We start from the raw sequence: 27978 nt of genomic DNA, 5'->3' as shown, positions 1-27978 counted from the left end.
AATTGTACAGTGATTTTTTTTGCAAACCTTTTATACAAAAGGTCATTTATTTGTAAAATGACTTTCTTCAACCTAAACACTAAAAGCATGAAAGACAATTAAAAAATAAAGAGTAGATCGCTCAGCATACAGTTTCTGTGGAATAGTAAGTTGCACTAAATAAAAGTACATGACAAAATTATTCAAAGGCACAGGGAAACAGGAGACATTGAGGGACACATTTCACATTGAGGATAGACACACAAATTGTTTACACCTGTTTATATAATTGCAGAATACAGAAAGCAGGTTTAGCCGGTTTTGTGAAATAGGGTGAACCCGTGAAAGCAATGTGAAAAAATGTAAAGCCTACACGCTGACTGCTTCCTATACATCTTATTAGTTTTTTTTCAGGCATATCAGCCATGTATTTCGGCCAAAGACCAATACATGATTTGTAAACAGGCTGCAGAACAGGCTGCAGCACTTCAAAATCAATCAAGTATTAGTACGCTTTAACTGTTTCTTATTAGAACTATGGCAACAACACTGTGGATGTGCTGCAGTTATATAATTGTGAGGACAAATGACATGAGACTTGTTATAATCCTATAATATACAATTTACTAACAGTGGCTTACCAGCCGAACCAAGTGGGCCCCAGTTTCACTGTGTGGTGATTGCTTTCTATTGTTATTTTTTGCGATTTGTAGTGAGGGTCCTGACAAAAAGAACATATCATAATGAACTACTGGTCCCTGTCTTACACCCATACATAGCATTTTCAACCCCAAATGCTTTGCACTGGGTTGATAACTGCTGGTATGGATTGTGAAGTAGTGGCACCACTGTACTCGCTGCCTGCAGCTGCACGGTCGAGGCCTTCAGACACGACTGTGCAGAGTGTTTTCCACGAAAGGGAGAGCTGTGCCTTTAACTGCAAGCTATGCTCGCTTGAACGTTATTTCGCGAGATTTGCTTGGCGCCGCGACCTCATGTGAGACACCTCCTGCGCGAGCCAGTCCGACGTTACCTCTGCAGAGGAAAACGCAATGGAGCCCTGAATATTTGTCAATTCTATCTCATTTGACCCCAGGAAAACAGTACTCGCATCCACCATACTGCTTCATCTGCTATTTATTTGAGGCTTAACAGGGCGGTGCAACAATGTGGATCCAGGTTCGCACTATAGACGGGAAGGAGACGCGAACCGTGGAGGATCTTTCTAGATTGACCAAAATTGAGTCTTTACGGTTGAAAATACAGGACATCTTCAGTGTAAACCCACAGCAGCAGCGCCTATTCTATCGAGGAAAGCAGGTAAACGTAATTTTTGTGTCGCCCCGTTATGCAACAGTCTGTTTTTGATGTTTTGGCACGGTTTCGTGCTCCTGGAGAGTGAGTGGTCCTCTGGTTTTGTAGCCCGTTTCGGACCCATGCGAGCTTCCTGTTTTGATAGGAATTCGCCAATAGTTCTTGCGCAAGAGCCCGGGGTACGCGGTGCGCCAGCCCCCCGAGAAAAACTGCGATTTCACATGGACGTGTGCTCGTATAACGGAACCATCATGCATTGTTTGGGTTTGCGCTTGAGGAAACCTGCATGCAACAAATGTCTCACCTACGTAGACGTGTTTGTTTACATTTCCGCGCGAGAGAAAGGGAATAACGTCGCCCTCCGTTTCCACATGCAAACCAAAGTCGTGCAGAGTAAACAACCAGAGCCTATCCCTCACCGAAGAGCACTCGTTAAACCGAATTAACGGCAGCTGGATGTCCACATGTAAAAACCACCATCCACATATATGTATCAAATTGCGCGTTTTCTGTTTTTGTATTGTTTTTTAACACACTTGTGCAACTGCACTCAGTCCATTAGTGAGCCCGCCAGGCTCGTGCATGTGGTGTGTTATGATGATGTTAATGATAATTTGAGAGAGGAGGGACTCGTGGCTCCACGTGCCCCGACATCTAAAAAGCAAGTGTAGTGTTTACACCCTGGCGTCACTACCGTACGCACACTGTACAGTGAGGACGGACTATAAAGATGGCTACCTGTCTTCTATTATCCTGACAATTCAGTAGCACTTTATAACACACAGATTCAGAAGGATGAGTGCCATGCTTCCTGGGCATGTTTTGTACTTAACAAAGGACTTTTTCAAATATTCAGTTTGACTTCAGTAGCATATGATACAGTCAGTGTTTCAATACATATTAATAGTTCAATTCTAACCATAACAACAATGTGATATTTATATAAAATAAGGGGAAATCAATATGACATATTTGTATCTCTCTGCTTCAGTTACGTTCAACCCCATCAATGAGTTAGATAGCTTTTTAAAAAATATATCTGCTGAACGACCTGACCAATAATTCAATGTGGTTTGGGTTTATAGCAGCTGTCTGATTACTTCAGTAGTGTGGCCTAAAGTAATGCTCAATAGTTTATGCCTAGACTCATATCTGCACTTTGTCTCTCCATATAATCGTATTTTGTAAAATTCTAGATATTGGGATTTGATTGTGGGAAGATGTTATTTTCTGTCACAGCATGTATGTCAAATATTTTTATACTTTTCTGTAGAGCATAAAAAACAAACCATACAATGAGATCAGAGTGAATTTAATGTGGTTTGCAATACAGTTATAAATAGGATATATTATGGTTGAAGATATGTAGTATAACTTTGTAATGTTGCAATAATTGCACTGTACAGTCTTGTTTTTGTCCTTCGTACCCATCCCCACCTTTTTCCGTCGTAAATCATCAGGGTAGACTAGAAGTTTATTACAATTTCAACACGAATATCTTTCTACATCCTACAATACGACTCGAATTGCAGCAAATTGTTAAAAAGTCAACAGTGCTCCATTTATTACTGAAAGATGATTCATGTGTTACTGTGAACAGATGTTGGTGTACTTTCTCTCTCTCTCTCTCACATAGTGATTAAAGTAAGTTTATTGTTTTTAAATTTCAGCAGCTGGTGAAGACGAGGGTATGAAAACTGTAATCTGCCATCCTGACATGCACACACATGTTTGTGTCTCATGGCAGATTGTCGCATGCAGCGTGCATTGCAGCCTCAAAGCTTGTGGTTTATTTCCTGCACCCTCATATGTAGTGCAGTACTATAACAAGAGTCCATTCTAAGTAGAAGTCTGTTTCATTTGCTCTTCATGTTCCGTCAGTTCAAATATGTGAACACACAGTATATAAAAAAAATATCTGAATATAAGAGAGAGACCCACCATATCTTAGAGTGTAAAATGTGTGAAGGGTTAGTGGAAGCCTTCACTGTACCATCTGTTCAGTAATGAGCAGAAGCACTGCTGACAGGACACTGGTGCCATGATTTATTTAGTTTTAAAGCATAACATCACAAAGCTGATATTAACACAGTGTGACTCAGCCAGGCAGATAAGCCCCAGGAACCACACGGCCCACATGATGTGTTGATCTCACATTGTTTACATTTCGTCACACTTTCCTTCATTCATGTGGCAGTATTATTGACCAAGAAATTCCTTAATAAATGGTCTTCAGCATGTTGAAGTTGTCTCACCCACTTCCTGTTGTGTAAGTAAAAGACAATGAAGTTGCATTCAAGAGCATTAAAGTCACACGGGCCACAATGGGTTGAGTTTCTATATGCTGCATGTACTGCAGAATGGAGAAGTGGAAGACACTTCAAGTGTTTTGAGAGATGGTAATTCCTAGAATGCTCATGAAACGCAAACTTAATAAAGGGAAACCCTTATTTGAAAAGAGATATGGTGTTACACCTTTTTGCACCAGGGCCCATGCATGCATATGCATTTTCCCACATTGTTCTGAGCAATTTCTCCAAAATCAACAGAACCATGCAACTCCAACACACCTTTGACAAAGCAAGACTGTTCCTCAACAGTAATAGTCAGTTAATTTACGTTTGCTTGATGATTAAAGATGCATTATCTGCCGTGCATGCTGGAGTTGTCGTGTGCTGTCGGAGCTGTGGTTGCAAAACCCAGGCCTGTGTAGTTAATCCTGCACTTCCTTCATTTCACTGGAAAATAAGTGGAAAGGGTTAATTAGGGGATTTCCATACGTTAAGCAATGCATGGAATGAGCCAGAGACGCATAGCGGACTGTACACTAGCTTACACGCACGGCCTGCGCTCTGTTAGGATTTAGACTTGTGGCAGAATAACTCAGTCTAATTCCTTTTCAAAATGGCGTCTTGTTTTTCCCTCCAGCTCGCTGCGCACGCTGCCTCTCCAGTTCAAAGTCATGCTTGCCCTTGACTCAGAAGGGTCTCAAGCCAGCAGCCACACAACTTTGCCTCGGTGTTTTTTTTTTTTTATGGGTTTTGCAATTTGCCTGTGCCCTCCTCATTGTGTCTCCGTTTCACTTGGAGCAATGTCTCATATCACTCGCATTCACGAGCACACACACACACACACGCACACACACACACACACACACACACACAAACACCTTCCACTGTCCTTGCAGCCTCTCGGCTCAACGCCCGCTATCAATTTAGTGGTAGACGTCTCATTTACTAATTTTAAAAAGAGGTTTGACCTGTTTATGGAATAGTTTAGGTCTCCACTTGTGTTGCGTCTGTGTGCTTCAAGTATGTCGCTCGCTTGTGTTTTTTTTTCCCTGCTGGGGCAGCAACATGTTTAAATGGTTGGGCTGTCCTCCACTGTTCGCTGTTGCCTATTGTTGGGCTGTAGGAAAGCTGTATTGGCTTGCCTCCTTTCACGCAGGCAGTCGCTGTGACCTACATAGATATCGTTACAATTTGATTATAAATGCATTGATGTTGTGGCTCCTCGATTGATGTGTTTTCTTTGGGCATTGCCAAGCTGTAGGATTGCACAGGGGTATTTCAGGCGATGTGGAGTTGGCTGCAGCCATGCATGCACACAGTCACACCCTTCTTTGACAGATAGGCCGGACAAAGAGCGAAGACAAAGAGAGGAGGCACTAAACCTCCACTACAAATGCAAGCTTTCTAACACTCCCCCATGTTTTGAAAGTTTTGCCACACCTTCTTGCAGAAGCTTTAGCTTACGTAGTGGTAAAATGTCCAACCTGTTAACTGTCAGCTCTTACATCTGCCTTGTGACCAGTAGGATTTCCCTCTATATTGTAGAGTTTTATAGCTTAGATTACTGAAGGACTGTCCAGGTTAATGTACCCAATTGTCTCACATTTCTTGAGTTTGGCTTTCTTCTGTCAATAATGGCACGTTTGCAGGAAATAAACATATAACACTACAATTTTGATCATTTCATAACAACATACCCAAGATAACAACTGCAACTATAATCAGTTAGGGAACAAAAAAACAAACAAGGAAAGGGTTGTTGTCTTTATGGCAACTCAATAGCGGTAATACAATTAGGTCAAAGTTATATTGTTAACAAAAAGACTTCAAATGTCGGAAATAACATCAAATCAAGACCTGCAAACGGAAGAAAAAAGCAACCCTTGTCACCTTTCCAGATAATTTGTGAGAGATGGAAGCTTGGTAGATTGCAGGCTCACAGACACACCCCGTGTCATTGTTTTTGGAAATCTGACCTATTTGGCTCAGCTCTTTGCTAACACTGTCTGTAGGCGGCGACGAGGGCGATGAGGAAATCGTGTAGGAGTAAGGGGTCCGGATGGCCTGCCGGAGCCGGTATGAAATTTCCTCTCCGCTAGCAACGTCGGTCCAGCTCGAGGTTACACAGATAAGCCCCATGTTCGAACTCGCCGCCAATATTTAATGGGCCGCCATGATGTCTTTGTTTTTTACTTAATGGCTTAATAATGTATCCTCTCAATGCTATGCAGCCATAGATACGTAGGTGTTGCTTAGTTAGTTTGATTTCAGAATAATGTCTGCATTAAGTGCTTTTCAAGCCTTGCAATTAGCCTAGATCCTGTGTGACAGCGTGGTACAATAACAAAACGTAAAGCAATGTCAGAGCCAACTCTCTCCTCACCTGCCGTTTCTGCTCTACGATGTGTATTATTGGCTGCAGCGTTACCATAATATTAACACATTTGTTCCATCATTGATGTCGGCTGTATAGAATAGTTAGAGTGAGGTGAAACCATGTGTCCGTGTACATGTTTCCAATATGTTTTTACAGTCGCTCAGCAGCCTTTGTCTTGTCTTTATTTGATGTTTTTTAAACATTTTGTACATTACACTTTGGTTCCTGTTGCAATAATACATGAGTATGTAAAAGACTCCCTGTCCAAACAGAGAAATTAGAGGTGTTAATTATATTTAAAGCAACAATGTGACACAAACACAGCGTTGCAGTGCCGTGGAGTTTTGACTCTGATTGGTTTTAGTCTTTTGAGAAAGCTTCAAGTTAATTGTGTTTGGCTCGTCTAAAAGCTTTGTTGAGACGTGTGATCGGGTCTCTCTCTGAAACACACATATCACCGAGTCACACAATGAAGATACCAGACTGTGTTTTTCTGATTAATCTGCATTATTTATGACGATGGAGAAAACGGCATATCCTTGATGTTATTCGTCCTACACGGTAGAGAGAAAGTCAACAAGACAATATTTCTGTGATAGAGATCGTGACCTCCATGAATACATCAGGCATTCTTTCTGACATTGCCTGTTTAGATGGTGGCTCTTTGTTTGAGGGATTATTCAGCTGGTTATTACTGATGTCAGGGCTGTCGCACCTCGCAGTGAGAGGCTGATCACACAAAGAAGGCGCCGTGGAAAGCAGGCACAGCTTTGATATCATTGATGTGGTTTGGTGCGGTGAATGGAATTCTACTGTGTGTTGTTGTGGTACTCAGATCCGTCTGCGTAATTCTCCGTCCATCTACACCCAGTCCTTCTCAACACAGAGGCTGCCTGCTTCGGGTCCAACCAGCAATCATCCATGTGGGATGTTTGTCTGTACGTGTGTTTGTTTGCCTTGCTTTTCTTAATGCAGTATCGAGTAGCAAAGGAGTTTAGGCAGAGAGACGGACAAAGACATGTTGAGCTAGACTACCACAGAAAAACAGACAGGTGAGTATATAGCCACCACTGTGTGGCTGTGTTTGCACCGCTGCTCCTCTGATCTAAATTTCATGAGACTATTAAAAACAGGGAGGGATGGGGAAATTGCGCTGGCTCCCTCTACTGCTTTTCTGCTACGCCTCCAACCGCTCTCCTCCTCGCTGTCAAATAACGAAGAAGAGAAGGGAGCGCGAGCGGCGGCCATGCTTGCCTCCCCAGTACAATGGGGCTCGTGCGGTTGAGGGCTGAAATGAATCGCTGATGTCTGTATTGAGTCGGCGGGCCTGCAATAAGCTGCGTTCCTCGGGCAGTAGCAGTATTGTGTACTTAACAGAAGATCGGTTGCAGTAGAAGATTAAACGTGGTTCTCTAATGGGCCCTCGTCGTTCCTTCAAGAGACAGCTTTTTTTTTTTTTTTTTTTTTTAAGAGAACGGTTTTCTGATGCCCGTACGCCGCGCTGCCTGAAAGGGTCGCGCTGACGATGGCGGCGGCGGGTTGGTGTCGACAGAGATTGTGTATATGATTCAGGTTCATGGGGGTGGGGGTGCTCTCTTTTGGTTGTCATAGCAACCCAGTCATTTCTTTCCCCCAGCTACATCTCCTATCACCTAAATTCATGCATTCGATTCTTTTTATTTATTTTTTGTGTGATGTATTCCAGCGGAAGCTGCAGTTCAGCATCCATTGCTACTGGACTGGAGATGCAAACCAATGCAAATGTGGTGATCAGTGGGGATATTTTACCGATCTTAAGTGCCAAATGTTCCATTGTTTCCCCCCTAAATGATACATTATAAAAATCTGCTCAGGGGTTTACTTGGATGCACAGTTAAATGCATTTATTCACATCGCTCATTTGAGAACGCGGCATATGCTGTTGTTGCTGTTGCCTTTAAAGGCCAGTGTATTTATTGAAGTGCCGTGTGTGTATTTTAATGTTGTCTGTACGCTGGTGAGTAGAGAAGCAATACATAAGTGTTTTCTCTCACCGTGCTCAATGTTGTCTTCTGTGTTCTTTGTTTGTCCTTGACAAGCAGCCGGGTGTGTTTTGTCTGAGGGCAGTCTGTTACACAGCGGTGTTCATTTCATACCACATGGATGTCTATTATTAGGAAAGAAAATTGGGGAAAAAACTTAATTAAAAAGATGCTTTGATGAATATGTGTGCAATTGTCCAAACAGACCATCTTTGGGCAAATTGACGCCTTGGTAAACTATATTACAATTATTGATGCAAACCCAAGTGTGATGGTTAATCATTAAACATGTGTTTGAGCTTTTAAATGTATATATTTGCTTAAAATATTAAAACAAAAAAGAATGCTTTTGATGGGTTATGTCTAGAAATGAGAACAAGCCATTGGACGACTAATGAGTATTGTGTAAATGTTGCAGCACTACGCACAGTGATAGCATGTTGCACCTGTGTGTCGATCCATTCACGTCAGTGGCTTTTTTCATTCTGTATCTATTTAGATGGAAGACGGACAGACGCTGTTTGACTACAACGTGGGACTCAATGACATCGTCCAGCTGCTGATCCGCTCACAGACCGACCCTCCGGACAGCCCCGCCACAAAGGACTCCTCTGGTGTGGCCTGTAGTTCAGGCCCCCCCTCTGACTCCAGGTCAGAAAGCCACAACTCCCCGGCTCCCGCCTCCCCCGCTGCTATGGAAACCTCCACCAATATAGACAATGACAGTAGCGGCGTCACGACCAGCACTGGTCACGAAACCAAGCCGGACAGCAGCGCCACCGGTAACTCAGCCAGTACCAAAAATGGGTTCAAGTCCTCCAGTCTGGCGTCGGACATCCAACCGCCCACATCCAGCAGAAACGCACTCGTCGACCCGGGAATCGGTGTGTACAAGGTGAGGATGAGAGTGTTCGTATTTAGGAAGAATCTAAAAGGTTTTGCATGAAGTGTCTACAGAGTATTTAATGCTAAAAAAGATATTCTGTCGTCTTCATCATCTTGTGTGCTACTGCTGTTGAAAAAGCCAAACCACCTTGTTAATCCAAAGTCCACTTAATTTCTGTATTGGATGCTGAACAAAAAAAGTGTTCTGGGTGTTATTCAGCTTAATTAAGTACATGAGTGTTCATGCTTTTGCAGACTAGGTTTTATACCATATGGTGCCTTTTTAGATCTGTATTTAATACTAAACCGCAGTGTGTAATAGTGTTATTTTGAACATAGCAAGTCAAAGGACCAACACAACCGCAATTTAAGTTTCCCTTAAGCATTTGGCGTTTTTCTTTTTTTTTCTTCTTCTTCTTCTTCTTCTTTTTTTTACGAGCGTAGTCTTGTGATGGAGCACCTCAGACTGTTCAGTACTCCAGCCGAATGCATTCTTCCGTTCTCACTATTAAACTGCTCTGTGCTTAGGTATAGATACCCGACATGCCTTTAATTCATTAGGACTAACGACCTACACACAAGCATGTGGCTATTCTTGCCAGGGAGTCGCACACAGACCACACGTAAGAAACAGGATTTTACAACAAATTTACAGATTTTAAATAGACTGCAGTCAAAACCCAAACATTGATGAGTCAACTACTGTGTTCTACTGAGCTTTGCAGGCTGGCTGACCCGCTCGTCTGAGAATCATATTAGTAAGACTGGATTCTTTTTGTATGCCAAAAGACCAGCATGCACGAAAATCAATACTGTAGCAAAGTAGATGAGTTGAAAATTGTGCAGCTTCACTGGATATCAAGGTCACTTGCCTCTAAAGGCTTTACGCATTCACTTACGACTTTTTTTTATGTGTTTTTTCACAGAGGAACACATGAACCCAAATTGTGCAATCGGTGAAATTGAGTTTCACCGATTGCAGGATTCCAGGATGCTGTTAGAAGTTAATAGTCGTTCATGTTCGTCGTCGAACTTGAACTACTATTCACACAAATACACGTATTATGTGACTGTGAAGTGAAATCATTTTGACCGTGAAAGACTTGGAGCTACTCAAATCTGAAAATGTATTATCCAGCCGCATTGACAATTATAGGAATTGGTAGAATCCTCGAGAAAAAAATCAAATACTCTATGTAATGCTTAAAAGTAAAAGTTGTGTAGCAAATAGTTTAAATGGCGTGTTTCTTTGAGCAACTGACATGTGGGTATAGAAAAGAACTGGTGTTATTTTGTGTCTTTTTGTCTTCTCAGATTAACGAGCTGGTGGACTGCAGAGACGTCAGCATCGGTGCCTGGTTTGAGGCCTGCCTCGAAAATGTGACACGCGTTCCCAAAGGACAGATAACGCCCACAAAGGGCAAGGTGGGTCGGCCCCCAAAAAGGACTAATGGAAAGCTGGAGGCCGATCTGGGACAGACCCACAGCCAGGGCCAAACCACAGACAGTAACAGGAATAACGTTGTGTTAAGCCCTGAGAGTAACGGAGCCTCCACCTCTCAGACGGACTCTACAGCAGCGACAGAGACCAAGGAGAGAGAAGAGGATGTAGTTTACCACATTAAATATGACGAGTAAGTGACGGCTCATTTCGCTGGAGAGTATTCCTGCTGCAGCTGAGCTGATTTCTGTTGCAGTGATAACAAACCCATCATCACAAGTTTCTTATTAAAATTGCACAGTTGAACTTTCGGCAGCCGTCTGCTCGGCGTCAGTGCGGCATTTTGGTCTGGTGAAAAATCCTTCTGGATGTTAAAATGCTGTTCAGGTTTGTGATGTGCAGAGCTGCGGCTCAACCAGGAAGTGCGAAGGAGTGCTTTCTTCTTTGCATGAAGCAGAAAATAGGGTTTCCTTCTGGCCAGTTATGCCATAATGTTCAATATGTATTTGCACGTGCTGCTGTTGTGTGTCAGGTGTTTAATGGAGGGGGAAGGGGGGAGAGTGTGTGTGTGTGTGTGTGTGTGTGTGTGTGTGCGTGGTGTCTGCAAGCATCACTAACGCTGGTTCGGTCCGTTGGGAATTGCAGTCTCTGCTTTCTCCTGGCAGTTCAGGGGATGGAGAGAGGGTTTCTTTTTTTTTTTTTTTTTTCGCAGTTACTGCTACAATTTGGACTATCTCTCTCGCGCTCTCCTTTTCTAGCAAATTCATTCAGAAGCCGATGTTTCCATGGTAACTCGCGACTTCTCAGGAGCATTACTTCGTTGCTCGCCTCCTTCAGCTTTGTCTGTAATTGCTGTGAACATCCCACCGGTGAGACATAGCCTCCTCGCTGCGTCTACCATAGCGTGTGCCTGTACACGCACGTGTGAGTGTGTGTGTGTGTGTGTGTGTGTGTGTGTGTGTGTGTGTGTGTAACGGATGTTATGCCAGCGAAACGGCATCAAGGGTTGATGAGCAGTAGATGTGTTACATCGTTCCCATTTGACACTTTTCCAAATCCCAGTTATTGGGATTGTTTCATCATATTCAACGGGACAGTAGTGTTCCTGCAGGGACGAGCCAATAAAATACATAATTGTATGCCCTCCCCCCTTTATACTTTGATTCAGTAATTCAAATTATTAAATGGTTTGTTTGTTTATTCAGATTGTGCTTTCCGGCTAACGTTTTCGTCATTCGCTTTACGTGATCGCTGACACTCGAGAGGCAGGAAAGGGAGCGAGAGTGAGATGCGGATGACAACAAAGGTGCCTCACTAGTTTTAAACATCATGCCACAGAAATTTGTAAATTTGCATCTTCACCAGATACACAACCCCAGTTTTGTGTGCTTCTGAGAAGACGCTGCTACAAATATGAAAGATTGAAATGGTCAGCTTTCTGTTTTAGTGCGGCGTGATTCATTTAGCTTTCTACTAAATGCGTAGTAACCCTCTCCTGGTTTTTTCCATAATTTTGTTTGCCAGAGAAAACGCACACACACACACACACACACACACACACACACACACACACACACACACACACACACACACACACACACACACACCATTAAACACCTGCCTGCATCGTCTGAGATTGAAAACCTGCCCTAAAAAAGGAACTGCCATGTTTTTGCATGAGGCTTTTCTACAGAACGTAAAGAGCCACAAAATCAGGGATATGTTGAGATCCTCCCCTCTGCTGCTACCAGGAACTGAGATGGCACAGTTGTGTATAATGTGTTTTGTTGCTCCATAACAAGACTCTTAGATACGGTTTCCTGGTTAAATCTTGGCCGAGCTTAACATATGATTAAGATTCTCTGTGGCAAGAGTTACAAATATAGACTATATATATATATATATATATATATATATATATATATATATATATATATTCTTTCAAGTAGACGTTATATTTATTTGTTATATGCAAATAGAAGAAGGTCGTCCTGTTTTTTTAAATGATGCCGCAAAGTCAATTAATTTGCCAAAGCTGATCTAAAGAAATTTATATATATATATATATGCATATATATATATATATATATATATTTATATATATATATATATATATATATATATATATGTATACATATATATATATATATATATATATATATATATATATATATATATATATATATATATATATATATATACATACATATATATATATATATATACACACATATATATATATCTATATATATATATATATATAGATATATATATATCTATATATATATCGTACATGTTGGGGATGTTGGCCCCATGGAAGCCAATTTCATATGTCACAGTAAGGTAAACACAGGTGTAATTAGTCAAATTGATAACAGCTGTTTCATTTCCATTCAGCTGCTTCAGTTTAAGGGTGCCGGTGTTGTTGGCTCACTGTTGTGGTTTACTGGACATCTGATTACAATGTAGCCATTGTTAATGTTATTAGTACACCTGTGCTTTCATTGCAGGAGCAAGTCAGAAGGTGTGTGGTGAAAAGGGCGTATTGCCACGTGGATCTCTGCACCTCAAATCCAGATTGTTGTTTTTAATGCACTTGATAGGAAGCTGTGTAAACTAAAATGAGTGTTGTGGGAAGGTTTTGCTTAAAAAAGAGGCTTAAATGCTTCTTAAATGGGCTCTGTCTTCTAATTAGCCAGGATCAAAATGTACGCAGTGAAAGAGATCTTACCAGCCTGCTCTTATCTGAGCATGGCTGCAATGAAGCTGAAATTGTTTTATTAGCAGGGATACGCTGAGAGACATTTCATCTTAATGCCTAGCACTGGCAAATACTACATGGATAACTTCATTAAGTTTAATTGGTATTAGCATATGGAATATAAAGATATACAAATAGTTGATAATATACAGTCTAGTATACTATTACTATGGAAAAGCACAGGTGTAATTAATTTGCTTTAGTTGCAGGGTCCGTTAGCATTAATGTTAATAATTAATAACACCTGTTCTTTTTTCTACTGTCTGCTGTGAAAAAGGCCCCTTGGTGGTCTGCATCGGACCCTGCCTCATTACATTCAAGCCTTTGTCACTTTGTTGTGTAATCACCATGCAATTATAACATCTTTTAAGTTGTACACATAATGGCTTTATTAACCAAATTTGAGAAATGACAAAGAAAATTATTTTCTTATGTCGTAATAGAGTATTCATGAGATTACTTTTTTACCATGAAATTATTACGTGATATTCATGATAATCTCAGTCACAATGCCGAATACCAAACACACTTGCATCTGTCCCCCGGCCCCTGCCTCAGTTCAACTTCAACAAACCACGAGGGTCACAAGCCAGATTGATCAAACAGCACAATAATCCAGCCTCCTGTCACACCAAGACTAAATTTAACCTCACCAAACTGGTTCGGGAAACCCAATCTGGCTCAGTGAATGTGACAAGGAGGGAGTCCACACAAGGTTGTACTTAAAACCAACGCAATTCATTGAACTATGTTTAACTCAAAAGCCATATACGATGTATGATGAGCAATATCAGCAAAGGAAGCGATGCATGAATGTGTGCTGTGGAGGTGTTGACGGTGCAAAACCAAAATGAGGAAGGGTGGATGTCTGCTGTGGAAAAAGAGACCGAATGAGCGTCTCTAGCTTCAGGGCCCAGGTGGGCGCCGTCAGCTTGACCTCCCATGTTCAGCAACTGTCTGCTGAGGTCGGCCAGGGCCGTCTCCAGGACAGCCGGGGCGCCACAAGCTTCAAAAATTTCAACATGGGTCAGACTCTAGTGTTCCTCGTTGTATGAGAGTGTATTCTACAATCAGCTAATCCCCGCAAGTTATGTTCGCTTACATGGATTTCGGAGAAATAGAAATTGGAGCGAGTTGAAGAGATTCCTTGTGTGACATTTAGAATAATAGGATTCAGGGTGTAAATCAGCAAATTGGCCCTTTTAATACCTGAAGTTGTCTTCTGATGTCATGTCACATAACTGAACTTTAACATTTCTCATCCTAAGAGTCAAGTAATTCATACACGTATTTATTAAGAAGTTGCAGTTTCACATTGTGGCCTCAATTACTGACAAAGCCGAGGTTGAGAGAGACTGCAGTCTCTCCACCTCACTACTGTTGAAGCAATTACATTTAGCTTGTTTAGTGTCAGAGTATTTCTAACTCGGCTGCTTATCAGCAAATTGAGGATTTCTAATTTTCTCTGTTGCCTTTCTCCCTCTTCACAGGAATCTCGGCGAAGCACACGAGCCGCTAATGACGGTTTCATAACAGAAGAGGCTGTAAGAGCTCCTCTGTAGATAATGATGTGGTCTCAATTTCACTACTGATTGACTAGGTTTCTACATTTTAGTTCCACGAGGTATTGATAAGAGTTTTGACGTGTTGTTCTGGTTCTTCCTTCCTCCCACAGCGACAGGGACATCACTCTTAATAGTAGGCGCTGGGTTTAACCACTTTGACAGCGGAGGCGGATAGTCAGCTAACTGTGGAGATTTAACACTGATGCTTCAATGTTGTACTTTATTCACTAAGGCTTGCAGTTCAGGTTGTTACTCTGGGGGTGTTTTTCAAAGAAAGCAGTACATCCTCATATGCAACAATAAGCCTTAAGAAGGATCAGATGGTAATGGGTTCTACTTGTCAAGAGTGTAGTAGAGATTTGAGAGTTTGCATCATATTGAGCTGAGACTGGGAACAAACAGTCTGAAGATGATGATAATGCAGCCATTATGTGATTCTGTGGCCTTTTTTATATGTTTATGAAAGGAATTACATCCTACTTTTCTGTTGCAGTCAGTGTAGTTCAAAGTGTCTGTCCCTAAACGTCCTCACTGACGTAACAAAATGTTACATCTATTTCATATCTCATCATGCTTTGGAAGATGTTTCAGCTTGCAGTATTTCACTTTACTATATTATTAATTCATCTTGGGCCTCCGTTGGTGGATGCTCATTGTCTGACGTAGAGCCAGTGGACGAGTACAGGACGGTACTTCCTTGTACTTGTGTGGTCTTAAACTCTGGTACTTGTGTTCCTCCGTGTTCCCCTTCTGTTCATGCTGAGTCCCATTGTGCTCCAAAGTTGATATTCTTTGTCTGTGTGTGCGTGCGCATGTGTGTGTATATACATGTGTGCATGTTAGTGTGTGTCTGTGTGTGTTTGTGTTCCCCTCTTCCCCCCTCCCTCCCCTATCCACACCCTACCCTACCCAAAACCTCAGTAATCTCTTGGTCCTAAAAAAGTAAATCCCTGCACTGTGCCCCAGCCTTCTCTTCCTGTGAGGACGCGAGTTGTGTGTCGCTTTTACAGTGTGCCTCTGCGGGGCCTCTCCTGTCGCTTTACAATGGCTTAAGATATGCAGCGCAGTCTTGTCCGTGTCCATAAGTGGTGCATAATTGGACTGGATAAAATCATTGTTTCTATGCAGTCTGTCTGAGAAAGTACCCGTTTTAGCCTCAGCTTTCCTTTAAACACAGATACACGCACACACACACACGCACACACAGAAAAACTGCTCGCTCATGCACACTATTCTCTACTTACCCCGTCACTTCCAGCTGTGTGAGTGGACCTGAGTGTGCAGGCTGTTGTGTAGTTAAACTTCAGGGCTAACACATTGTTCATCTGTAAGCATAATTCCAGCTATTGGCAAACAAGCAAGCTGTTATTTCATCTCGGAGTCGGGCTTGATCCTTACAGTTAATGATGATTGGCAGGCAGGACGCCTGCACAATTAACCTCATACCTCCACTCCAAGTTTGCTCGACAAGAAGACATTTCACCTTTTTTTTAAATATTTTCTTTTGGCTCAGGACGAACATTTTGATTTGCACAGAATGTGCTATGGTTATCAAGCAAAAGCCCTTTTCACAATCAATACAACAAGACACACGTGTATTTATTGTCTTAATCCTGAGTTCATACCACTCTAATGTCTGTATGATAAATATTAATCTAGCTAGTTTAGCTTAGCTTAGCACAGAGAGAAGATGGGGGCTTGGCTTGGCTCCGTTCAAATGTAACAAAATCTTCCTTCTCACACCTCTGAAGCTCACTTGTTTAATCCGTCCAAAAACCAAGGTGTAAAAACAGCACATTGTGGGATTCACAGGGGGTTATGTGCCAGAGTATTTCTTGGCCAAGTGCAGTAAACTTTCTGGAGTCTCTGTTGGTTGCTGCCAACCTCAGGCTGACAGCCAGACGCCAGGACTTGCATTGTTGTAAGGAGGCAAAACGTTTAAATATTCCTTAAAAAAAGACCTGTCAAACAATTTGTCTCAGGTAACAGGTTTAATTTAGATTCCTGTAGTGGTGAAGCTATATATTTTTTTTAAAAATAGTCTTTTTTTTCATTAAGAAGCTAAACTGAACCAAAAACAAAATGCCATATTATGACTTCTTCCGTTAATCTGCTGATGCCAATTAGCTCTAATTTCCCAAACAAATGGGATTCTTCTCTTAATTTTTACATCCCGATGAAATACTGTTCCTTCTATCATGCGATACATATCATATACGTTGTCTTGCACATTAAATATCTAAAACAGTGAATCTATGTGGATGTTTTATCCATCCTTATCCTGCCATTACTACATATTTGTTTGTCCTGGCTGATCTTTAGTCACCTCACCGTGTCTCGCTCTGCTGCACTTGGCTTGGGAAGCTGGGTCGGCAATTCCCAGAAATTATGCTCAGGAGGAAGATAACTCAAGTCTGATCGAACCAGACTTCCGTTTCCTCGTCTTTGTAAATGTTTGACTTTGTTAAGAGAGTACAGCGAGTCGAATGACGCTGCTTTCTCCTGTCTTTATGTTGATGACTGGAAAAGACTTGTCCAAATTCGAGCAAACTCATAAGAATATTGTTTTGCCCACATTGTAAAGACATAATAATATTGTTGGCCTTGTCTTTAAATGTGCTTAAACCTTGAAGCAATTCAAACTGATAGAAGAGCATCATTTTGTGATAATAAACCATTTGTATTGTATTCTACTTCAGACGGATGAAGGCAGATCAGAGGGTTAAATTTAATTTAGAGTAAACGGATATAGGTCTGTCAGGTTAGTATTTGACTTTCTGTGCAAAATCCAGTTTTTGCCCGTCTGTGCCTGTGTGAACTTGCATGTTCCTGCACAGAGGCTTGTATTGCAGATAATTGGAACAGTATGTGAATGAATGCATCGAGCTGTTAAATAGCTTTTATTCACATCCATCTGTTTTTACAGAACACACTCGTCTGAATGGCTGCTTTTTAAAATTGTTGAATTTTGTTCTCAAGGTTTTACTCTTTCAACCTTTTTTAAAATATAAAAGATGTCAAGTGCGCCGTGGAAGCTCAACCCTCATGTCTCACGTAGCTTATGTATAAAGAAGCGAATACTTTCATGTGGGCTATGTGAAACATTTCAATGAAAAGAAATTCACCAAGTGCCTGTAACCATTATGTTAACCTCCAAACCGCTGTATTCTGAGTGGAGAAGACAGTAATGTGAAAATCAAGGTGACGACAGCAGGCACGAAGGCTTTCATACACCCTAACCTCCCTTCCTCCTCCCCCCTCTTCTTCCTCCTCCAGCTACCCAGAGAACGGTGTGGTGGAGGTGCGACCGGTGGATGTGAGACCACGTGCCAGGACCCTTCTGCGGTGGGACGATCTCCAGGTGGGCATGCATGTGATGGTCAACTACAATATGGAGACACCAGATGAGAGGGGCTTCTGGTTTGACGCCGAGATTCAGACCGTCAACCAAGCTTCCCGCACCAACAAGGAGCTCAGAGTCAAGATCCTCCTGGGGTGAGGATCTTCCTTCTTAGGCGGGAGGGTGACGTGTTGGCCATAGGGGGGATGATTGCGGTTTTGTTTTCTTCATCAGAACGTCTGCTTGGACATAGAGTGTAACGATTCTTTCCGGGACTTTCCCTCAGTCTCTCTGTACCACGCTCAATAACACGTCTTTTCATCTTCACTCTCTGGTTTTCTTTTCTTGTGCTCTCTCTCTCCGTCTCGCTCTCATTTCGTCTCTCCCATCCAGGGGTCCTGGAGATGTAATCGCGGATTGTAAAGTTCATTTTCTGGATGAAATCTACCAGATGGAGACCCCAGGAGCTCGTGCACTCTCAGCTTCCGATGGACAATTCAAACGTAGGCACCGGACCGCGCACACACACTCAAACACGCACAATAAAAAGAGCGGGCAAAACATGTCAATGTTAGTTTTCGAGGGTATATTTTCAGTGCTCCGTACCTCAATGCCATCTTCAAGTGTGCATGCGCGTGTGAATGCTTCTTTCTTTTAGGGAAGAGCGGGCCGGAGTGTAAGCACTGCAAGGCTGACCCTGAAGTAGAGTGTCGCTTCTGCTCCTGCTGTGTGTGTGGCGGGAAGCAGGATGCGCACATGCAGCTGCTGTGTGACGAGTGTAACATGGCGTTCCACATCTACTGCCTCAACCCGCCGCTGGCCACCATCCCAGATGATGAGGACTGGTGAGTGAGAGAGAGAGAGAGAGTGTAGCTCAGCAATTAACCACAACATCGTGCGCTTCACAATCTATTTCAAAAGGTTGATAAATGAGTTTTTCTGCATGAGCTGAAGTGAGGTAATTAATTAGTGATTTGAGGTTCAAATCAATATAATGACATAATGCAGGTGTGAGTTTATCTAATGCAGAGGCTTCAGCGCATTCTCTGCCAAACAGGAATTATTTTTTGGAACCGCAGACATCCACAGAAATAATTTCCTCTCATTGTGTCAGGTACTGTCCCACCTGTAAGAACGACACCAGCGAGGTCGTGAAGGCAGGAGAGAAGCTCAAAGCCAGCAAGAAGAAAGCCAAGATGCCTTCAGCGACAACTGAGAGTCAAAGGGATTGGGGAAAGGTGAGACCCAAGGGCACCTAAAAGTACACACACACACACACACACACACGCACACCAGGTGGACTCTGACACCGATGCTGTTAGAAAGTAAGTACATTATGACAGAAGCCTGAGAGAAGAAAGCCTGTGATTTTTGCCTCTAGTTGTCTTGAAGGAGCAGAGGATGTGTAAATAAATATGAAAAAGCAGTTTGTGTAAAAAAAAAAATCCTCCAAAATAATAGAAACACGTTGCAATCTCTTGCCCGTTGGTTCAGGAAGCCTGAAAATGCTCCGGACAAGCGATATAAGAAGCATTATTATTTTCTACGAATCACATTTGCACTGTAACACTTTCTGCAAGCAATCAATACTTAATAATCGTTTATAGTTTTTGAAAAGCTAAATGTTTTTACTTACCAAATGCCTATTGAGTGTTATGCTTCATGAATTCAAAACACACAGTGACTTTAAAGAAGAAGTAGACCTCCTCCTATTGCATTTTGTGGTAAATAATACTTCTACATACATGTTGCTGTAAGAAACTTGTTCTACTTTAATTATACCAGCAGCTTGTAACATATAGTTCTTATAGTACACACCAGCAGCAGCAAAGGAGCCATTCAATAACTGATTCACCCAGTCAGTGCATTATTAATGCATCACACACATTTTACTCCATTTACTTGCCGCAAACTGGTTTGTTCTTCAATGTATCTTTTATGTGTTTAATATTTAGTATAGGTCAGTAGTCTGCTCAGTGTATTGTGTTGTTTTTGAGGTAAACGGTTTGTTTCATGTGAAGGGATTCGTGTGTACCTCTTTGTAGCTCTGTTAAATATACTCTCAGTACACCAAAGCTTTCTGTCTCGAATCAAACCATCAGATTTTGGTCCTGTCAACGCTACTTTATATCTGCATAATGTTACACCAGGCTCCCGGGGTTTATTAATACAGTTGGTTTGATCTTCAGTCATTGCACTTTGTACAAATGCTGACATTAGTATGAATATTGATGGGTTATTGATTGTCAAACTCTTCTCAAATCATCACAACATAACCAAGGAAGACCTTGTTTACCGCTTTGTTCTATTGTGGTTAAATTTACATTTTGGCTTTTTAGCTGGCACAAACTGAGATTATCTCCGCTCATCTTTTTTAAGCTTACCGTTAAAATGTCCTTGGAGTCTCGTGGCAACGTGTTGAGACATTACGGGGCTCCCTGACGCTCTGCTCCATGGTGTAATGTGAACAATGCCATTAAGCATGACTTAGCCATTTTCCTGGAACTGCCAACGGAAAATAACGTGTTTCTTTACCAGAATGCTCCCTTTCTCTTTGGACTAATTGAAAACAGCCCCGCTTGTGTGTTTGGGCACATTTAAGTGCTGTGAGTCACACAGCCTTTATTCTAGCCTTTCACGTTATTGCAATTTTATAACCCTTAAAATAAAATACTTTTCTTTGTCTCCTCACATTTATAATCCTGCGTACCTCCTCAACAGGATGACTTCTGAAAGTGAAACACAGCAGCCGCTCTGCTCGTAAACAATCTTCAAAAGTGATCTAAAGGCATTTACACTGGGGGAAATGCGATGGTATTAATATGCATGCAGCTCAAAGTCTTTGTCTCTCTTGATGTAATTGCAGGGTATGGCCTGCGTGGGGCGCACCAAGGAGTGCACAATTGTTCCATCAAACCACTATGGACCCATACCCGGCGTTCCTGTTGGAACCACCTGGAAATTCAGAGTTCAGGTTAGCGGGTAGCTGATAGTGCATCACAAAATAATATTATAATAATAAAAAAGGAAAAAATAACAGTTTAAGTCCCCTGTGTCTCATCTGATTCTTTACCGTCTGTATTGAAATATTATGGATTGTATTGTCATATCTTTTCCGGTGTATAATATTTGGCAATATCATAAATGGCTTTTTGCCCGCTCGGCTGTTTTCCTTTATCTGACTAACACTTCAGGTGAGCGAGGCAGGCGTTCACAGGCCGCATGTTGGTGGCATCCACGGGCGCAGTAACGATGGCTCCTATTCGCTTGTGTTGGCCGGGGGCTTCGAAGACGAAGTGGTGGGTTATTTGTATGTTTTACCAAATGTTTATTCATTTCTGTGACGTGAGAAGTCGGCAGATTTCACGTCATCACTTTGTTCTGGTCACTACGACCTTTCCGTAGGACCGGGGAGATGAGTTCACCTACACAGGCAGCGGGGGTCGTGACCTCTCAGGAAACAAACGGATCGGCGAGCACTCTTTTGACCAGACCCTGACACACATGAACAGGTACAACACTTCAGATTTCTCTCCAGGGTTATTTTAAAGATAACTTCATGAGAAGATAGCTTGATAGAATGATACAAGTCTTGACAATCAATCAATAATTTATTATTCACAACATCTCTAATACTTAGTCAGACTTGACGAACGTCATACATCATTACGTCTTGTGTCTATAACTCTCTCTCCAGGGCGTTGGCCTCAAACTGCGATGCACCTCTGAATGACAAAGACGGGGCCGAGTCCAGGAACTGGCGGGCTGGAAAGCCGGTGAGAGTGGTGCGCAGTTCCAAAGGGCGACGCATCAGCAAATACGCTCCCGAGGAGGGAAATCGCTACGACGGTATTTACAAGGTACGGAGGAGCATCTTGTTGTTTTCTGTTCTCTGCTGACTTCACGTAAAGTGACTTAGCATAAAGAGACGTCTTGAGAAGTATGGACTGGCACCGACGTTATCGTTAAATGTCAGGAATATAGGGAAGCCCGGCAGTATATTTAATCTTATTCTGGTTTATGTGTACAATTAGGTGGTTAAGTACTGGCCAGAGATTGGAAAGTGTGGTTACCTCGTGTGGCGGTACCTGCTGAGACGGGACGATCTGGAACCAGCACCGTGGACACCTGAAGGACTGGAGAGGATAAAAAAACTGGGCCTTTCTGTTCAGGTTAGACTGCGAGTCTGTCCGCCTATGTAGAGACCCGACAGATATCATGTAATGCATCTCAATGCTCAATGCAATTTTAGTCGTGCTTCATATGTTTTTAATGCGCGCCATTGTCCGTAGTACCCGCCCGGCTACTTGGCGGCCATGGCTAACAAAACAAAGAAGGAGGCCTGTGCCCGACCTGGTCGCGGTGGCCGCGGTGGTAAGCACTATCCCGGGAGGGGGAGGCCGCGGAGACGCAAGCTCAAGGAGAAAGAAGAGAATGACGAGGAAGATGAAGACGAGCAGCCAATGGCAAGTGTGGAAGAAGAGGAGCCGAAGAGTAACGGAGAGCAGAACACAGCCAGAGAGAGTGGTGGGTGATCTTACAGATCTTAAAGCTGTTGAGACAAAATGGACAGCTGAGAACGGCGTGAGCAGTTCACTTCTTTTAAGATAGTTTGTGAATATTTGCCGTCGACCCAAGTTTTATTTTCCCCAAGCAAATAGAAATATTTTAAAAGTTCAATTTTCGATATTGTCTTTTATTCTCCAAGAGAAGCAGCCCTTTTCAGTCTTACTTGTGTGTCTTTAGCAGAGTCGTCACCAGCGGCAGAGCCCCCCTCTAAAAGGGTGAAGATAGAGGAGACTTTCAAGCTGTCGGACCAGCAGCAGCAGTTGATCCTGGAGGACACAGCCAACAAGAAAAACTGGGATGAAGCCATGGGATACCTTAAAGAGGGACAGGTATTAATCCCAGTCGTGAAGTCTGACACTCAAACACATCTCAGGTTATTCAAGTGATCACAAAGCATCTCACACAGCAGCTTCTTCAAGGAGAACTCATTGAAGGTCCAAAGTCCAGCTGAAAAGTTTGTTGTGACTATGGAAAATAAGGGTCAAACCAGCTTCTAACTGGATCAAAGTGACATTTGCAGGTTTACATCCTGTCCTGTAGCCAAACATGGAAGTTAAATTACACTCTCACCGAGATATTTAAAAAAAGTTATTTCTACAATTCTAATATAAATGTTTCTGTTTTTCCTCGCTTCCCTTTTCAACTTCATTCCTTCCATCCGTGTCTGTCTGTATGTTTATATATTTATATATATATCTATGTATATGCAGAATTTCCTGCAGAAGATGGAGCCACTCTTCATGTGTGTGTGCTGCCAGGAGCTGGCCTTCCAACCCATCACCACCGCCTGCTCACACAATGTTTGCAAGGTGCGTACCGCCTGGATGCCTTTTGTGGCTAGCAGTGCTAAACATCGCTGTCCTTGCATTTGTGTGTGAATCCCTCCTGCCGTCCTCTCTCCTCAGACTTGTCTACAGCGGTCGTTCCGAGCCCAGGTGTACACCTGCCCCGCTTGCCGTCACGACTTGGGCAAAGACTACGTCATGTCCCAAAACGTGGCGCTTCAGGTGCTGCTTGACCAGTTCTATCCCGGCTACAGCAAGGGCCGATGAGGGTTGAAATCCCATTTCTACGTAGACCACGTACGCACATGAGCATCCATTCTGTGCAACCCCCGCGTATACCGTCAAGTACCTAGAGCTCCACTTTGAAATGCATTGCGCACACATACTGTACTTACCCACGGGCAAATGTATATTGCATATACAGCCATTTATGTATACAATCATTCATACACAAACAACCTCAGTAGGGACTGACCTCATCTGTTAAACCTGGACTGTCTGCATTAACATCACCAGCCTGAAATTCAAGAACATTTTTTTTTATCCTCGCTACTCCTGTCCCCACAAACGCACAAAAGGAGCCCCGATTCACTCCTCCCACTAGCCACCTCAAGATTAGCTAACTTTTTTGGTTCACCCCTCCACTGTGTTCCTCGCTGGCTCTTTAAATTGACACACAGCACACGGTTTGAGTGCAAATTCCTCCCTGCGAATGTCATGAAATCAGCATTCAGACTCCTGCCAACCTAGAAGCATTTTGTGTGCCATGTATGTATTTAGACCACAAACAATGAGCGTTGCTGCTCCATGTAAGTGCAGTATCCTACTCAGACATAACTCCCAACACTGCATAACATTCAGAATGAGCAACGAGGTCGTGGGACTGAGAATTGGCCTCTAATGGAAAGCGAAAAATTCGGAAAGTGCACAATGTTTTTTGACTTTGACACACTTTTGATTCATTTTGCGGGTTAATCTGCTGCTAGCTAGCTGCTCAAGTCACATGGAAAAATGCTATTGAACAGCAAATGTCTTGCCACAGGGTACTTTCAGTTAATTTTCAGAGAACAAATTGACAACTTTGTCGGGAGATTGCAGCTCTCTGACATAGTTAGTGAACACAAGAGTGATCAACAGGCACAACTCTCCCAGATTTTATGTGGAGTAAAATCTTCATAAACATACCAAAGACGTGAGTCTGAAGAGCAAGTCACGGGCAAATATCTTCAGAAATCTCCTGAATAGACAGTCATTTCTGATCACGCATACAAATCAAACGCACTATGGGAAATATATCAAACGGGAATATATAGGTCGTGTGTTTCAGTTCACCTGCATACAACATAACATTGAATATATGAACTAGGCCATTTTCCATAAGTATGATTCAGGTCTCCACCAAAATGTAATGGGTTCTACCTCGGCCCACGCTAAACCCTTCAAACCAAGCGTCATGAAACTCGAGCAAGTATTTTTTCTGTAAACCCGCTGACAAACAAACAAACCCACTGAACTGAAAACATTCGGCAGATATACAAATATATTAATGTGCAGGATGAAGTTAGAATTATGACCATCACTATAGTTGTAACTTTAAATCTGAAAAACCAGAAAGTCAGCAAACCTTTGAGAGTAGATTAGGTCTGATGTAGATCTGAAATACGTAAAAACAGGAGCAGAATTCTCGATACTGGATAATACAGCTCATGTTTATATGGATAAACATATATGAGTGACATGTAAAAGTAGTGTCTTGGTCTGGGATAGTGATGTAGTTTTTTATGGTTTGATTAGTTCTGCGCCTACAGTAGTTGGACAGAGTTGAATGTTCTCATGTAAATAATCAGTCAACCAGTTTGAGAGTGTGGATTCATCGTGAAACAAAATGGCAACAATAGGAACTAATTTGTTCATCAGGTCTTACATGAAAATACAAATGACAATTGAATGGCAGCTGTGAACTGGATACAAACCAAAAGTTGTTGTTAAACACTACTTTTTAGCCCCTATTTTATGCCTAACCTTTCTTATCTGTTACCATCCAGTGGATTCAGCCTCACCAATGAGAAACATATCTGTGAAACGCACTGGGACGCTTCACATGAATTGCAACATATAAACATCAAGAAAGACAAGTCATTTATAATCTACCAGAATATAACATGAAAAAGGGATAAAACATGATTTATTTTCAATACATTTCTTGTACGATGTTCCCCAAATAGTTTGGCAATGTTTTTTTGTTCAGATTTTTTCGTGCTGCTTTGTAGTCCCACATGGTAATAATATCATGTAACAGCCGGAAAGATAGAAGCTTATTGTTCACATGTGAGGATGCAAACTGCACCCACACATGTGCTTAGCTATCGTTTATCTTTGAACTGTGCGATCTGACACACCATCGCATATATTATACATATAATATTACACAGCCCGAGTTAAAAATGGGCTCTTCTATCTTGAGCGGCTGATACAGATTTACACCTTTTTTATGCTGATATAGTGATAAAATGTCCAGGGTTGGCAGGTCTGATAGCCCCTGAAGCTAAATCAGCAGCACAGTGTCTGCACCGATCTTTGATCTTCCCCGAGGTCAGAGTGAATTCCAGATAATGGATCCGAAACGGTTTCATCACTTGAGTCGGTTTGGTGGGAAAATGTAGCTCTCGTTCATTGACCTCATCCCGTTCACCGGTAACTTCAAGGCGTAGCCACGTTTAGTGTCGAGCTCCGTTGACTTTCAGGTCCCCTTTCATTGGCCGGCTGTTTCTTTGTTTGTGGTGATGTCCTTGTTTCTGTTCAATCATTCAGGATTTTGTTCTCTTTGTATCTCCAACATGCAAGTACAAATGCTTCTTTGGTCTTTAAAGCTAACTGTGATGTGCATTACTTCCACTGTTGCTCAATCTTGTTCCAAGGTTATTTTCTCCCCGCGTTGATCAGCAAGCTAATAGCCCTCGTTTCTTTCTCTGCTGTGACCTTGTCTCCCTCTCCTCTCTCTGCGCTGTCCTCTGCCCTCAGTGAACCTACAGTACTAACACTTTTTAGACGTCTTGTGGACGCTTGGCTTCAGTGCTGTGTTGTTTTTATTTTTATTGCACCCTATTGAAGAAAAACGTTTGAGAAGTTGCATTTAATTTTCCTAGAATGCTTACTATTATCTATGTCTGTATGCCATTTTTCTACCATTTTAGTTGCTTCTCTTCTATTTTAATCATTAGTCATTTTTATGTGGCGACCTCAAACATTTGCAGCATTTGCCAGTCTGAGGAGTTTCATTGCTTCATATTGTGATCTGAAATTTTATACATGTCATAATAATACTTGATATGTACCTATTAAATATTTGGATTCCAAAAAAAAAACCTTCTCTTTGTCTTGTATTTTACAGATTACATGAGGCAAATGACTTTTATTTCTAGTATAAAATATCAAGTCGGGATAATAAAAGAAAATCTGAATCAGAAATGATCCAAAGCGGTCCAGCAGAGGATCTCCACTCCCACATTAATTTACAGATTTCATTGCCAGCTCTCTGACAAAGGCCAGCTGATCCTGTTTATTCATATAATACAATTTTAATGTATTTTTTTATTTTATTTTTTTTAATTAGTAAAGTGTTTTTTATTCTTACTATATTTTCCACCAACCTACTGGTGGCAGCTGTTTTGCTTTAAACCTGGGATTCGTATTTCTTTCTTCTTTGTCCTTCTCTGGATGCGTTGTCTGTTTTTTTTCAATATTGGTAAAGAAAACTAAAAATGTAAAACTTCGTAGGCCTTAAATGAACACTTTGACAGCAGACAACACTATGCCTTCATTCGGCATTAGATCATTTCCACAACGTACAAATGATAGTAATTTCCATCTTTTATAACTGAACAACAATAGCCATTTTCTTACAGAACATTTTGACATGTCACCGTAGGAAAAGCACAGGTGTAAATAAAAAAAATCAATGATGGCTGAATTCCAATTCTCTGCTTCGGTTTCAGAGTCCTGGTATTGTGCGCGCTGGCTCAGTGTGTCAGGATTTACTGGGAAGCTTTAATTCAACTGAGCCATCGCTGCTGTTATTAGCAACCCTTGTGCTTTCCCCACAAGTCAAAATGGCGGCTGTAAAAAGAGGAGAATTTGGCCCAATCAAGCCAACCAGGTGTTGCTTTTGTCTTTACTTGAGGCTCTGCTCACCCACACAGGTGTTTTGAGTTATTCCCTCTGATTGGACCACTGCTCAGGTGGAAGGTGGGCACAGCCATGTTGTAAATAACTTGAGGTCACCTGACTACTGTTCTTATCATACAGATAGATGTTGTCTAAACTGACACACCTGTCATGCACGGTCAGCATGTTATAAATGCTAAATCCGAAATTAAAATACTTCTTCTGCTCCCTTAATTCTAAATGCATTTCAGGCTTCCTGAGGCCAGGACTTAACCAACATAACAGTTTGTATGACTGCACATTTCACACTGATTTTAAACTCAGTAATTGAACAGTCATGTGTTGTTCTGTGTCCTGTGAAGCCCCCTGGTGGTGTAAAGAGGCAGCACATGTTGACGGCCTGCAGCTCTTTTGTAACTGACCTGATTTTCGTCAGTTTGTGCACAGAATACATGTTGGATACTCGTTACAGTATGACCAGGGCAC

The 27978-nt window shown here is 42.0% G+C and overlaps 1 protein-coding gene across 2 annotated transcripts; it reads left to right on the top strand.

The window, feature by feature from the left end:
• The first annotated feature begins 976 nt into the window (after positions 1-976).
• Positions 977-26636, top strand: LOC137783939 (E3 ubiquitin-protein ligase UHRF2-like). 2 transcript variants are annotated; one of them, XM_068574299.1, is made up of 16 exons: positions 977-1299; positions 8482-8877; positions 10182-10501; positions 17911-18129; positions 18368-18477; positions 18633-18819; positions 19089-19212; positions 20841-20948; positions 21169-21273; positions 21380-21486; positions 21672-21834; positions 22009-22146; positions 22267-22501; positions 22724-22872; positions 23254-23352; positions 23449-26636. In XM_068574299.1, the coding sequence occupies exons 1-16, from the start codon at positions 1147-1149 to the stop codon at positions 23593-23595; spliced, it is 2760 nt and encodes a 919-aa protein (XP_068430400.1). In that variant the 5' UTR covers positions 977-1146; the 3' UTR covers positions 23596-26636. The 2 variants fall into 2 exon arrangements, with proteins under 2 accessions (XP_068430400.1, XP_068430399.1); XM_068574298.1 differs by having other exon boundaries at positions 22721-22872.
• Positions 26637-27978: the final 1342 nt, after the last annotated feature.

This window comes from Clinocottus analis, unplaced genomic scaffold (assembly GCF_023055335.1).
Source record: "Clinocottus analis isolate CAN_PGR_092001 unplaced genomic scaffold, fCliAna1.0.p SCAF_13, whole genome shotgun sequence".
Taxonomy (NCBI): Eukaryota; Metazoa; Chordata; class Actinopteri; order Perciformes; family Cottidae; genus Clinocottus; species Clinocottus analis.
This window is presented reverse-complemented; position numbering and strand designations above follow the sequence as displayed.